This window comes from Gobio gobio, assembly GCF_949357685.1.
Source record: "Gobio gobio genome assembly, chromosome: 11".
Classification (NCBI taxonomy): Eukaryota; Metazoa; Chordata; class Actinopteri; order Cypriniformes; family Gobionidae; genus Gobio; species Gobio gobio.
In genome coordinates, this window is record NC_137104.1 from 9,862,314 (window position 1) to 9,876,998 (window position 14,685).

General features: G+C 35.5%; 1 protein-coding gene across 2 annotated transcripts; it reads left to right on the forward strand.

Moving 5' to 3' along the window:
• Nucleotides 1–397: 397 nt before the first annotated feature.
• On the forward strand, nucleotides 398–14,685 carry LOC307133770 (progranulin-like). 2 transcript variants are annotated; one of them, XM_079829023.1, is made up of 6 exons: nucleotides 398–519; nucleotides 9,139–9,225; nucleotides 9,406–9,570; nucleotides 9,651–9,788; nucleotides 14,148–14,259; nucleotides 14,380–14,685. In XM_079829023.1, the coding sequence occupies exons 3-6, from the start codon at nucleotides 9,406–9,408 to the stop codon at nucleotides 14,391–14,393; spliced, it is 429 nt and encodes a 142-aa protein (XP_079685149.1). In that variant the 5' UTR covers nucleotides 398–519; nucleotides 9,139–9,225; the 3' UTR covers nucleotides 14,394–14,685. The 2 variants fall into 2 exon arrangements, with proteins under 2 accessions (XP_079685149.1, XP_079685150.1); XM_079829024.1 differs by having other exon boundaries at nucleotides 401–524.

A 14,685-nucleotide genomic window follows, 5' to 3' on the forward strand; every position in this document is an offset into this window, starting at 1 on the left:
TCACCAGGAAATTAAAGCAAAGGGAAAAATAAATCATCACAAAAGTCATAAGATATCCCAAAGAAATGTAACAAATGAAAGACCAAAAATAATTCCATAAGAAGTAGCTACTCCAGTGCTTATACAGAATATTATTGGAATACATGTTATAAACAATTATTCCAACAACAACAACAAAAAAACCTTGCAGGTACAATCATCTTGCATTGTGTTTATCACTGTACTTTTTATACAGTGCATATTGAATAACATTTTTGTAAATATCCCAGTATTAGCCATTAGGCTAATTTCCAACTGTAGTTTGTCCAGTGTTTTGTGTAATTTGTTTTTGTTTGTTATTTTGGAATGTCACGTCATTGTGTGTCAGTCCACTAGGTGGCAGTAGTGGTGTTTGTGCCTTCTTCCTGTTCTGAGCAGGTAAAGTCAGGTGAGGGTGTTTACCTCTGTTGACGACTGCTTGGATGGGATTTGTCTTCAAGGAGAAGAATAGTGTATAAAGCCTCACTGATCTCCACTGAAGTAAGGTTTGTTTTCTGCTGGTTTGCTTTTGATGTACATTACTGCTGCTGTTCTGTTGTAATTTATTACGAAGCGTATTGTATTTATCCTGTCAGTTGCAAACCTATTGGGTACAAAACGTACCCATTTTACTTCTTTTAATTGTTAAATGTTTGTATAAGTAGCGTTGATTTAGACAGCCTACTTTGCTGAACCCCAGTTGTTGTTAAGCTGTTAATCTGAATTATTTGTTTTTGTTTATATATATAGACCAAACTTCGAGGTTCTAGGAAGTGGTGCCATTTTTATTTTTGGAAATTCTATGGTTTACTTCTGTTTTATCTAGAGAAGGAGGAACTATGTTGTTGTTTCTTTTAGCTGTTCCCACTCCAGGGGCCTGTACCATGAAGCCGGTTTAGCTGGCTAGCCAGATATGTTTAAGTATACTTTGTGCCAATCCTGGGTTTTAGGTACCATTAAAGTGGCTTGGCTTTAAGCAGTGTTCATCTCCGTAGTAACTTACGCTCCATGAATTATGTTCTGGATAAGAAATCTCAAACTGAAATTGGACCAATCAGCTGTGAGCAAAGAGACACACCTCTGATGCAATAATGTCACTCCCCCTGTTTCTACTCCAAATTAAAGGTCACTCACTACATAGCAAATGTTTTTTAAGACTAAAGCGTCTGGCTTTTAACAATGCTTATTTATAATAATAATAATAATAATAATTTTAATGATTTAGACATTTCATAGTTCAACATAATTTCTGTAATTATTATACCCTTAATCAATTACACGTATCATTTTAGTTAATCAATCATTAATAGGCACTTTAGATGAAATTAATATAAATTGCCTATATTAAGGTCATACAAATAAGCTTTAAAATCAATAAATAAAGCTACTACATGTGAGCTTCAAATCTCTCAATATATCAAATAAACGAACTTCATAACTTTTACTTGCATTGACGTATAAGATTTTTCTTTTAGTTGTCCTCTTTCATAGACAGTTCTTTTCTTCTTGCTGTGTAAATTTGTTTAAATTCTTAATATTTTTCAATCATGTAATATTCTGCAGAAGAGAAGTGAATCGCAGTTTCACAGCGTGTGATTGGCTGTTCACTACTGATGTCACAGCTAAACTCCGGATCAAAGCCTGAGTTGACAGAGAAAGCTGATGATCAGCATCATGGGACCAACAAAGCCCGAATAGATTAGTTTGGTTTTGACAACTCGAAACTAATCCTGTAACCCTGAGTTTGTTAAACTACCATCATGGTACAGGCCCCTGAAGTTAATTTACATTTCCTTCACTTTTGTTACACCAATAAATCTTGTTGTACCATATTTCTTTCTTTTTTTTCTTTAGCCAAACTTTAGCTTTTTTGTTAATGCTTTAGTTCTTGTTAACTTTTCCTATCCTATACTGGGTGGAACATAACATCCAATAAAACAATTTACTAACATAAATACAAACAAAATATGAACAAAAAAAGACCTTCTGGCAGCGGGCATTTAATATGGAAATAGTTGGCAGCAGACAACAAAAATAGTACAAATATTTTTGAATTAATGTAGTTGATTAATAAATCTTTCACATTTCGCAGTACGCGCAGGCAACATAGCCTACTGTATTTTTGTTTTTTTGCTCCCCATTTATTGGTCAGTGCTATCTCAGGGGAGGAGAACTCCAATACTAAGCAATAAAAATGCACAAAAAAGTGGTCACATGACCCACAGGGGTCCATAATAGGCTTGTTTAACTTGAAGCGGTGCTGCACAGAGCGATCAGTTTGTGACAAAGGAGTACCACGAGAGCGATTCAAAAGCATATGGAGCCGTCTGCTCTCTAATTGCTCTTGCAGCACTTTCATGTCATAAACCGATCGGCCTGTGCAGTGCTGCTTCATGTCGAACAGGCCTTTTGTGTCCTCTTACAGCACGTGTGTGTACGTTACATGGCTCCATATTTTCTCCAATGAAAAGTGCATTTTTCATTCATTTTCATCCAGAAAATCGCCTACAAAAAATGTACCGTCATTGATAAGTAAATATGTTTTTTCAAAAACGTTACATTATATATCATCAAATGTATCATGGAACATTACCAAAAACGACATGTTGCCTCGAGGCAACATTGCACAGTAATGGAATTGCATAAGGCCATACCTGGCATACTTGGTTGGAATATATATTTAAGTATATTTTATTTGAAAAGGGTTTGAATCATCTTAATGTATTTGCATTTTTGGTCAGACAGTCGTGAGCCTGGAGACTGTCAACAGTAAATCAACAGTGCTTCTAAACGGCTGTTGAGTATTCTCACTAGAAACGAGTAGAAGCTTGGACCCGGAAACAGTATTCCTCATATCACGACTTAACATTTCATCTCATAACAAGTTATCAGTTAAGGTGCAGTCACATTCATTTCAGTGAATTCTCACAGGTGAATTCCAGTCATTTCAATAGGAATCTACACAATCAGGAATTTCATGTAAGGTAAAAAGAAAATTAAGTTAGTCAGTCAAATTCGCCATTGACCAACAGAGAGTAACTTAAGTGTGAGATGTGCTTCATACATTACATTGCTACACTGTTGACATTGAACAATATACCTTTTGGCACAAATGTAACCACACCTTTACTCTTACAATATCAAATGCAATCAATGATTGTCAGGTCTACAAAAGGTTTTCGTTCCCGTTCAAACTTTTCTCTCAGCATGTGCCAAAAACCCTGCACTTATTTTTTTAATGTGACAGATGTGGGAATAAAAATTATTTCCTCATCCTTGTGACTTTTAAAACCTGTTTGACTTTCTGTCTGCAGATCCCAGTAGCAGCTCTCAGACATAAATCAACCTCAGTCATCATTCACTTTCATTGCATGAAACACAAGAGGAAAATTCTTGCGTAAACTCAATTCAATGCAACAATTTATGTAAAAAATGATAAAGTATTCTGTTGAGCTCAAAATAATGTTCAAGAAAAGATAAAAAGTAAGACGTATAATAGCTTTTTGTAATTATAAAAAAACTAACATTTAAGTATGAGTCATTAATAATCTTACCCTCTGACAGAGATTAAAATGTTAAGGATTAAGGCTTAAGAAAAAATATATCGAGCATCAATTGACGTCAAACCAAATCACATTATTTTTCTGAGTAATGTGAATGATATTTGAGAGCTGTAGCATAGGGGAAGATTTATGGAGAATTACGGATTTAATTTTTGTCTATTTATCACACATTGCTATTTTATGGCTTCTAAAAGCTAGGAATATAGTGTGTGGATGGTTTTAAGTCAATTTTGCTTCTATCAACCATTCGTTTTTGATGAATGGACAACATTATCAGTAAATATATCCCAAACTGTAATTTAAATTAGATTTAGAGTTGGTAACACACAAGTACACAGTCAATCAATACAATTTCACACCGAGAAGGTCATAGAAATAAAGTACTTACATGTGGTGCTTGTACTGTAATTCAATGTAGCCTTTGAATTTTTCAAATTTCAGAAATGTTCTGGGGAAACAAAAGAAAAAAGCTGATTATATCCATGCACAACATAAAAAGACTTATTGGCAAGCAAAGGGCTTTAAAAATCGATTGTAGCCCTACTATCATAGCAACTCACTTTGTGGGATATAACTTTTACAGTCAATTTATCAGTTATCTTAGACTTATATTTGGATGACACTTATCTGCTAAAATTTGAGGGAAAGAGGGCACATGCATGTAATTTTAAACATACAGACCAAACTATAGGCTATTAACCATTCTCACTCCCAAGGCGTCAAAATCTAAAGCATGGTCAAGTGCCTTCCGCGTCGCAATAAAGACGCTAAAGGCACCCCTAGGCTGCCTCTAAAGATTTCAGTTGTTTGCCCAATGCTTTAGATGAAGACACATTTAATTCTTTGCCTTTTTTATATTTTGGAGCAACTAACCCCAATCTTACCCTAAACCTACCCACTTCTAAACAATATAAAACACGTAACAGGCAAATAAAAGTACAGTCACAGGTATTTATTGCAAAAACTGACCAAAATCAGTATAAAAGTATTAACTCATGTTGCATTCCAAGTCTTCTGAAGTCATACGATGTCTTCATGTAAAGAACAGAGTTGATCTTAATGTTTTAATCGCTGAAATGATGATCCCGCCGCTCCGTGAACACACACGCACTCAGTCATATCTCATTCAAATAATACACATGACTCTTTAGCATGACACAATCGTCACGAGACACAAGAGAGCCAATGACATTTTACAATCAAAGCTATGAAAATCTGACGTAACGTTTAAATTTGAATGTGTTCGTGATCATGATCTGGAATATTTGTACTTTTTGAATGAATTGTGCATGCAGTCGTCTGCCTGTTATATCCTGTGTTTTATACTCAAATGGGAAGGTTTAGGGATGGGATGGGGTTGGGTTACATGTTCAAACGTGTCTAAATAGCATAAATAAAATTAATGTAAATAAAATTATGCTGGCTGATTAAATTGAGAATCACACTCCATGTCATAATAGCGATATGTCTATCATGCCGATAACATTCCCATGTCCAACACGTCAAAATCATTGAGATGGCCAATCAAATCAAAGAAGGCGGGATTTACGTTCTCTTTTGGCTCGTGCACATTTGCACAGTCTTCACACACAGACTAGCGCGTCAATCTATCGCTTAATGCCGTTGCTGAGAGAGACTCTATTCTTTCCAGTGAAATCACAAAACAAAATGCAAACGTGTCCATGGTCTTATACAATCATTGATGAACATCTTTGATTTTAATGAAGAAAAACAATATGAGAGCGGATTAGAACCCGGAACCTTTGACACGGCTGACAAAAATTCTACCACCAGACAACAAGGGAATCCGTAAGCAAACCGCGGATCTATGTATTTATTCACTCACTCAAACTAAGAATATCGGGACTAATAATAGGCCTATATTTGACGCCAATGAATGCAAATATTGTTTACAAATTGTCCCAAAAAGATTATTTCCCAACTAGAATTAAACCTAGAATTTCGCTCACTGTTTTGTTTGACCTGGTTACAGCCTTGCTGTGAATTAGTCTATTATTTAGAATAAAATTAAAATCATTCATTATTTCATATCGCATGATTTAATTTAATTTCTATAGGCTATATTTAGTTCAAATTCAGAGGAACAGTTCATGTTCAGAAGAAACATTCATGTTGAAGAACTGTTAATAATAAAGACTGAGAAGATTGGATCAGTTGAGCTACTTTTTTTGGAATACTTGAAACACTTTTTATGTGTAATACTTGATGCGGCCCAGCCTGACCCAGAGTCTACCTCCAGCGGCCCCCAGGTAAAATGAGTTTGAGACCCCTGATTTAGCATCTTCATTGTGATGTGGAAGGCACTTGACCATGCTTCAGATTTTGACGCCTTGGAAGTGAGAATGTGTTGTTATTAACCACTTGATGGTGTGTATATCTAAAATACAACAAACAACAATGATGACACTTGTCTTTATCTTCCCCATTATTGTAAGCGTTGAATTTAATCGTGTGTGTCCCAATTTTAATCTAGAGATCATGACTTCTTCCTTTCTATATCTTCCATAACATTTTTCTGCAATTTTCTCACCTTTGTTGCCATAAATTTACTAGTTTGTTTTTAATCACTAATTTTACATCAGTAGACATTATACTTTTGAGAGCTGACTACGAATCCCAAAAAAATAACAGTCCTAAATTGTAGGGCTGTGCAATTAATCGAATTTCGATTTCGATTTCGCCTCCCATCGATCACCAAAATAGTACAATCGAGAAAAAACGATTATATTGCCATGTTCAGTTTTGCAAGAACACTCATTTTGTCTTGCGTTCTGAATGAAACGTGCACGCGCACATCCGCCCCTCCCGAAGCCACAAACTCTCTCTCAGTTCGTGAGTCTCGTGACTCGTGTGCATATCATCCGCTGGAATTTAAAAACTCGGCGCGAGTAAAGATGGCAGAAGGAGGGCAGTTACAGCAGCTTTTGGTGAGCAAAAAAGGCAAAACCAACTCCGTTGTCTGGGAACAGTTTGGCTTCGAGGAATCAGACGATGAGCAGAAACATGCTACGTGCAAGATTTGCTACATGGCAGTGGCTGCAACGCAAGGGAACACCACAAATTTGTTTAACCACTTGAAAATTAAACACAGAGTGACCTATGACAATCTAATAAAGAAACAAAAACTGACGAGAGCAGGGGTGCCGTGTAAACGTCCTTTTTTTTCCTTCATATTTTTCAAATAATTCTCTCTTCGTAAACTTTGTTCAATGCATCCGAGTGCTGCCATATTTTGGAATATGACCAGTCGTTTTCGCCGTCATCACCCGGGTTTAGTGCCAGAAGACGCGAATGAGAAGTCACGCGCGCTGTGAGGAAATGTGTCTCTGTGCGCTCATCCGAGAGCGCGCAAACGTCTCACAGCGCGCAAATATATAGTTCTCTTTCAAGTCTTGCTCTTGAACAGACAAACTCATACAAAGCGTATGTCAACATGTCCATCTTGATGAGTATCCTAGCAGACAGTCTGTATATGCCTTGAGTAAACTTTATACAGTCGATAAAGACGACGCATATCCGAGCTTTAGGTCTTAAAGGGGCAGTAGCCTTTACTGCTGACTGTTTAATGTCAAACAACAAAAGACAAGGACATCACTCACTGCTCTTGATTGAATAGCTTTTGTAAGTTTAATAGGATTAATCTTTAATTTATGCACTCAAATATGCAATGTTATTTTACATTTGATACATTTCTGTACCTGAAAACTAATGTTAGACGTACCTGAAAAGCATATCTAGCCGAACCATATTGTTGATCTTATTTATTTGTGGTTATCATTTTTACGTGAATACTTTTATACTTTGATTTGAATATATGTTATATTATTTATTTTAATAGTTCAAAAAGTACAACAAATGTTACAATTTCAATTGAATTGTTGAAAGGTGTATTTTTAATAAATGCAACACATTCCCAAAGTCATGTGAAATAACCGTGTTACATAATCGTGATTTCAATATTGACCAAAATAATCGTGATTATGATTTTTTCCATAATCGAGCAGCCCTACTAAATTGCTTATTCTGTTCAATCGATTGTAGCCCTACTATTTTAGCAATTTTGTGTGGGATATAACTTTTACAGTCAATTTATCAGTTATAAATTATTTTTGGATTACACTTATCTGCTAAAATGTCACCTACAAACATAGTTGAATGACTAATAAAACGCAACAAAAGACTAACACATGTCATTAAGTTAAATATGTAGCAATTAGACTCGTTAGCATCGCGGCTAAATCATTCATACATACTGCGCAACAAACGAGTGTTAAACACTGTAAAACATCGTATAAATTAAGCTCATATGTTAACATATAGTGACTAGACTGTGTATTTATTTATTTGGCGATTGTACAAACCTTATAGAGGGTATGCATCGACAGCTCATTCTCGCCGGGACTGAGTGGCAGAAGAGCTGCAGCGTTACTAGATTTGATAGGAGAGAAAACGCGATCGAGTAAAACAAATGGTTATCAGTTTGGACTCGATATAGTGTTCCTTACAACTTTCCAGTGATCAATGGATATTGACATGCAGCCAGGAATCGTGTTTTCTTGACATTTATTATCCTGATTTCGATACGTAGCCTCCTATTTATTGAAGCGTTTAGGTTTTAAATTGGGCTATATGAAATACAGGCCTGCTGAATAAATGTACCACATTACTTAAGTAAAAACTTAAGTATAATCCTTTTTTTATTTGTTAATAATACATTTTATTTGTTATTGTTGAAACAACACTGTTTGTAATGTTGTAAAACCTGATTTCACCAAGTGTAATTTTCCTGGAACAAGACCTTTTGTTGATCCTTGTCAACATCAATTAACAGATCTGAGGATGTTTACATTTTGTTAAAATTTGTTCATGTGGTACAATGTTGGCTTGAGGTAACATTTTTAACGAATAGCCTTAATACATTTAAAAAATAATGAAAATGATGATATTGTTATAGTGTCCAATGTTAAGCAGGAAAAATATGAAAAACAATTTATTATTATTCCTCATGAATTTATTATGTTGCGTAGGGTTAAAATGTGTGTAAATATATTGTAGGAAGTACTGCTTCTCATTTGAATTGGTATACTATTCCACAATGGAGGTGCTCTAACAGAAAAACGTTCAGCCATTTAGTTTAACCTTTTATCTTTTTTGTTTAATTGAACTTCAACAAAACAGGCAAACAGTCAAAGTACAGTCAGAACTACAATAATACATATAACAGAAATTGTATAAATTATAAATCATTTAAATGTTAAAGGACTCGCATATAGAAAGTTTGAATTGCTTTCTTATATGGATGAAAATAGTCTTGATTATATATTTGAATCTCTTTTTCAAAAAACAAAGGTTTGGTTTTACTGTATTTACATTTATATAAAAAGATGAAATCGATAATATATTATTTCCTTTATTTCAAGGGATAATAGTAAAACCAAATAAAAAAAGATTCTAAACACAAAGACAAATGGCACAAGTGTTTAGACATGTATCTAAACTTCATGGTTAAATTTGGACTCATTTCCTGTTTTTACAGTGGGAGGAGCCATTTGAGGAAGTCACAAGACCACACAGACAGCAGCAAAACACGATCCACAAAGAAGAGACTCAGCCTTTGATCAAGGTAAATGTTCTTATTCTCACTGTCAATCAATCTATTACTGACTTTAGACCTTGTCACATTATCAGTAATCTCAAATGTTAAAGCAGATGGAAAAAAATTCCAAAACATTTGTTCAATAAAAATGCAGTAGGCTAACTTATTCCATTATTTACTCATAATATGTTCATGTCATATGTGCAGATGGTTCCAGTGTTGATGTTACTCATGGCAGCTCTTGTAGCTGCAGATGAGCCACTGATGGATCTCTCAAGCCCAGTGCACTGTGATCCTACTACGATGTGTCCTGACGGATCAACGTGCTGTCTGAGTCCTTATAGCGTGTGGTACTGCTGTCCGTTCTCAATGGTAAATCACATTAAACTGTGTAACTGTTTTATACTCCATTAAGTTTAAGGTTTAACCTTTGTTTTTTCCCGGCCCTTCAGGGTCAGTGCTGCAGAGATGGAGTTCACTGCTGCCGTCATGGTTATCACTGTGATTCGACATCGACCCAATGTTTGAGTGGATGGTTGAGAGTGCCATCTTCTCCTCAGCCTGCCTCTAAATCTATCCAGAAAACTCAGGTATGTCAGTACTCTCTGTATATGACTCCAAAGTAAAGCAACCTGTCATGTTAGAATGACCCGCATACTTGACAGTCTTTACAGACCATGTCATATGACTTCCAATCACCATTTACAGCAGTTATAAAACATGGTTGAACATTTTCAAGCTGCAAACAATAACTTTTGAAACAATTTTTTAGGGTTTAAAATAGGTAACACTTTCTATGAAGCCTGTATTTATAATGAATGATGAGGGTATTCTTAATCAATTATAATACGTGTAATGCCTTATAAACAACTATATATATCATCTCATGAATAATCATAACAACAGTAATAATACTTACCTACTTATATGAGTTGGTAAAACCTTGTAATTTTGCAGTTTTTAAGAATAAAACATGATTTGCATTGTGAATGTGATGATCTTTTTCCATACAGCTTAAGGGAAGTGTCTTATAACCACTTCATTAAATCTCATAGCTTTTTAAAGGAAGACCCAACTATTGTTACTTTAAAGCTTAATAAAGCTTTTTTTGTTTTTGTCACTTTACCTTAAGCAGTAAAAGGCCGCTCATAAGATGCAGTATGATACTGTGCAGATCAGAAGTAAACAATGTCAAGATATGAGACAATGGGATGTATAATCCATTTTAACTTCAGTGGATACAATTATGTTCTGTGTGTGTTTTATAAATCGTCATAGTCTTAATAGGTATAACCACAAATATGTAAGTATTATTACTGTTGTTAGGATTATTACATGATACAACACATTTTAAGTTTGTTTACAATGCATTATGCATTAAGAAAACCCTTAAGATGCATTATAAATGCAGGCGTCATGGTGTTATAATGCATTGTACTCTTAAACGTTATAACCACAAATAGGTAAGTATTATAATGTATTGTAAGTGTTATGGTTATTTATCAGATGATACAACATTATTATAAGGTTGTTTGTAAGGCATTATGCATGTATTATAATGCAGTAAGAATACCTGTCACCAGGGGCGGCGCTAGAGAATTTTTAACGCAGGTGCCGAGGGGGCGCTAGATCATTGACGGGGAGCTGCGTAATATATATATATATATATATATATATATATATATATATATATATATATATATATATATATATATATATATATATATATATATATATATATATATATATATATATATATATATATATATATATATATATATATATATATATATATATATATATATATATATACTATTAATATATATGAGCAAAACTTGGCCACTCAATTTTTTACATTCAATTATTTTATTTATCACAATTTAAGTTTTAATTGTATTAAATTGAACAAGCACAAAATTCATTATTCAATCAAATATTCTTTAAGATTTTGCATAGCCTATTCATTGAACAACATTTCAGTCAAGGAAAATATGCCATTAAATAGCACCGGGGAAATATCAGTATTCACCAAATTGGCGACAACAATCCAACCTGGTCTCACAGAATTCCGTGAAATGAACACGGCCCCTTAACTCGAACTCTGTGGCAGTTTCACGGAATGGCCAAAAATTACGTGATGGGTCCACGGAAGTGATGCCTATGTACGTCAATGACAAAAAAAAGTAGACATGATTTTATGAATATTTATAGGCTACTTTTATATTTTGGAGCAACTAACTCCACTCTACCCACTTCAAAACAATATAAAACATGTATAGCAGGCAAATAAAAGTACAGTCACAGGTATTTATTGCAAAAACTGACCAAAAACAGTATAAAAGTATTAACTCGTGTTGCATTCCAAGTCTTCTGAAGTCATACAATATCTATGTGAAGAACAAAGTTTATCTTAATGTTTAAATCGCTGAAATTACGATCCAATCTGCCTCCGTGAATACACGTCACGCACTTCACTCAGTCATATTCCTTCAAATTATACACACGACTCTTGAGCATGACGTGATTGGTCACGAGACACACGAGAGCCAATGGCATTTTACAATCAAAGCTGACGTAATGACGCAATTGGTCACGAGTCATACAAGAGCCAATGCTGTCAAAGCTGACGTAACGTTTCTTCCGGCGGCAATTTTTTAAATGTGTTCATGATCTTCGGCGGATGGAGACGCTTTTGGGGATTTTCTTCACACAAATCAATCGTTTGGCCTCGGAACATTTGGAATATTTGTACTTTTTGAATAAATTGTGGCTGCAGTGCCCAACGCGTCTGTATACTTTCATTGACTTACATAGGCATCACTTCCGTGGACCCATCACAGAATTTTCTGCGATTCCGTGAAACTGCCACAGATTTAAGGGGCCGTGTTCATTTCACGGAATTCTGTGAGACCAGGTTGCAACGATCACTTACTATTTACAGTCTCAAATCAGGACAATGCGACGGTTGTTTTGATTGACGCAAAATGCATCAATGATGCGTTGAACATCCAAAGCCTTTGCTCTTCTATATCCGCGGCAAACATCAGCGGACTGCTCCGTGACAGACTCCGTTCAATCAACATCTGAACCGTTCGCAACCTCTGGCTGAGATAAGTTTGTTCTCGTTTTTACTATAGGAACCAGTGTTGGGCAAGCTACTCTGAAACTGTAGCTTTACAAGCTACTTGTAAGTTAAAGTAGTTAAGTTACATTCAAGCTACCCTTTTGAAAAAGTAGTTAGCTAAAAGTTACTATCAAAAAGTAGCCTGCTACATGGAAACTTTTCTTTTTTCTTTTCTTTTTTTACAATGACATTGTTACAAATAATTGAATAATTGTTAATGAAAAATGTTATAATATTTGGGGTTTCAAGCTACATAATGCAATGTGATTATGATTACAAATAGTATGGGGTGAATTCAGGGTTATTGGCAAAAACTGTCAGAATCATTTGATTTTTGTAAACTATCCGTATAATCAAATATAACCTATATCTCAAACTGGCTGTCAAAGTGCAAAATGGCTACACATTTTACATCAGTGAAAGAACAAAAATGTATGCAACTTAAATGAAATCCTCAGGAGTCAGGATACTCAGGATTAGTCTTAATATGCAGGTTAAACTCACAGCTCATGCAGTGATGGAGCGCAGCATTCTGAACAGAACCGCTCTGAGACGCCATCATGAGCTGCTCGCGTGAACACTGCGCTTTGCTTGACTATTTATTTTCATTTTGAATATTTTCATTTAAAAGTGGACATTTAAAGCTTTCTATACACATATTTCTCACGTCGTGAGGCAAGGAGCCTGCTGAGTTTTGGTTCCATTAGGGAGCTGAGCAAGGCCGATTGTTAATAAGATGAACGCAACACACGCCTCGTGAGCAGCGGGACTTTTATTATGACACAGTTGCCGGCGCCACTTCTGCTTTTCCGCTCATGAGTATGAGGTAACGCAGCTCTGTTTATCATATTAGATACATCTGAGTGTGTTGAAAATTATGTTATGACGTTACTCTGTGCGTTCGCTCGACGGCTGCTATGACACTTGTTGCACACTGCAGTAAGAGTAAAGCATTTCTGCAGAATAAAACTGAGGAAAATGCAGATATGAAGTCATCGACAGGCGACTCCCTCACACGTCCTGGTTCCTTGGTTAAAATAGCAATTTTCTCACGATTTACAAATAGTTGGAAACATTTGGGGTATTGTAAGTACTCAACTGAATAAAATATGTGAAAGTGAAGTGACGTGTGGCCAAGTATGGTGACCCATACTTGGAATTTGTGCTCTGCATTTAACCCATCCAAGTGCACACACACAGTAGTGAACACACACACACCGTGAACACACTCCCAGAGCAGTGGGCAATCATATTTCTGCGGCGCCCGGGGAGCAGTCATGGTATTGAGGGTGGAGTAGGGCGCTGGTTATTCACTCCCCCCACCGACAATTCCTGCCGGACCTGAGACTCGAACCCGCAACCCTCCGGTTATAAGTCCGACTCTCTAACCATTAGGCCACGACTGCCGGTTTTTGAGTATTTTACTGAAAAATGTTTACATCGGCCACCTTTAACAGACTAGAAGCAAATGACAAACTAAAACCGTAGGAAAACTGATACAGAAATATAAACATGGATGAAAACTGTGACAATACCCTTAGAATGCATTATAAATACAAGCTTCATAGAAAGTGTTACCAAAAACTTAATATGTTTTCGATTTTATCATAAATAGTAATTTCAGTTTCTCTCTTTGTTTGTTAAAATAAACAATATGGCAATGAATTCTGGGTGGTTTAAAAGCAGAAATATGCTTTAGTTCATTATATTATGTTATATTTATTTGAGCTGTAAAAATTTAAACGGTCCATTTAGAGATTTTTCTAGCAGTTGAACTTCTGGTTATGTGTTTACTAACATGATTCCTGTGAATGGAAATGAACAGGCTCTTGAAAGGCAGACCGAGACTGAGACCGTTCATTGTGAAGGAAATGTCTACTGCCCATCTGAGAAGTTCTGCTGCAAGACAGCATCTGGCCAGTGGGGATGCTGCAGCGGTAAAACACACTTCATGGGGCTGTATTAATCATGCCTAATCATCAAACTGAAATAAATGTAGATGAGATACAGAGTTTTGTGTTTGCTTGTATTAAGAGTTGTATTTCTGTCTTTTATAGGGTTGGTGTTGTAAGGAAACAACCCCGTGCATGAACCTCTTATCAAAGACTGACAATGTGCAAGAGGCTTTCAAACTTCACCGTTAATCTTGAGGGAACAGATTAATCCTACATCCAAACTGAATCAACACAATTAAAAATGTATAGAATTGAAGTAAAATTGCACTGTCATTTACTAAACTATTTTGTTTTTGAAAAAAGTGCTTGCATTTTTAATCATCCAACCATTCGTGGTATTTTGTTCATGAGTGAATCATTGTTTTTGAATGAATCTTTTAAGGGAATAAATTGTTCTTCTCCACTTTC

Excerpts from the sequence above, each read along its gene's own strand:
- LOC307133770 (XM_079829023.1), top strand. The coding sequence starts at position 9,406 with ATGGTTCCAGTGTTGATGTTACTCATGGCAGCTCTTGTAGCTGCAGAT. Across the intron at positions 9,571-9,650 it reads ACTGCTGTCCGTTCTCAATG|GGTCAGTGCTGCAGAGATGG; the intron begins GTAAATCACATT and ends CCGGCCCTTCAG. Across the intron at positions 9,789-14,147 it reads AATCTATCCAGAAAACTCAG|GCTCTTGAAAGGCAGACCGA; the intron begins GTATGTCAGTAC and ends GGAAATGAACAG.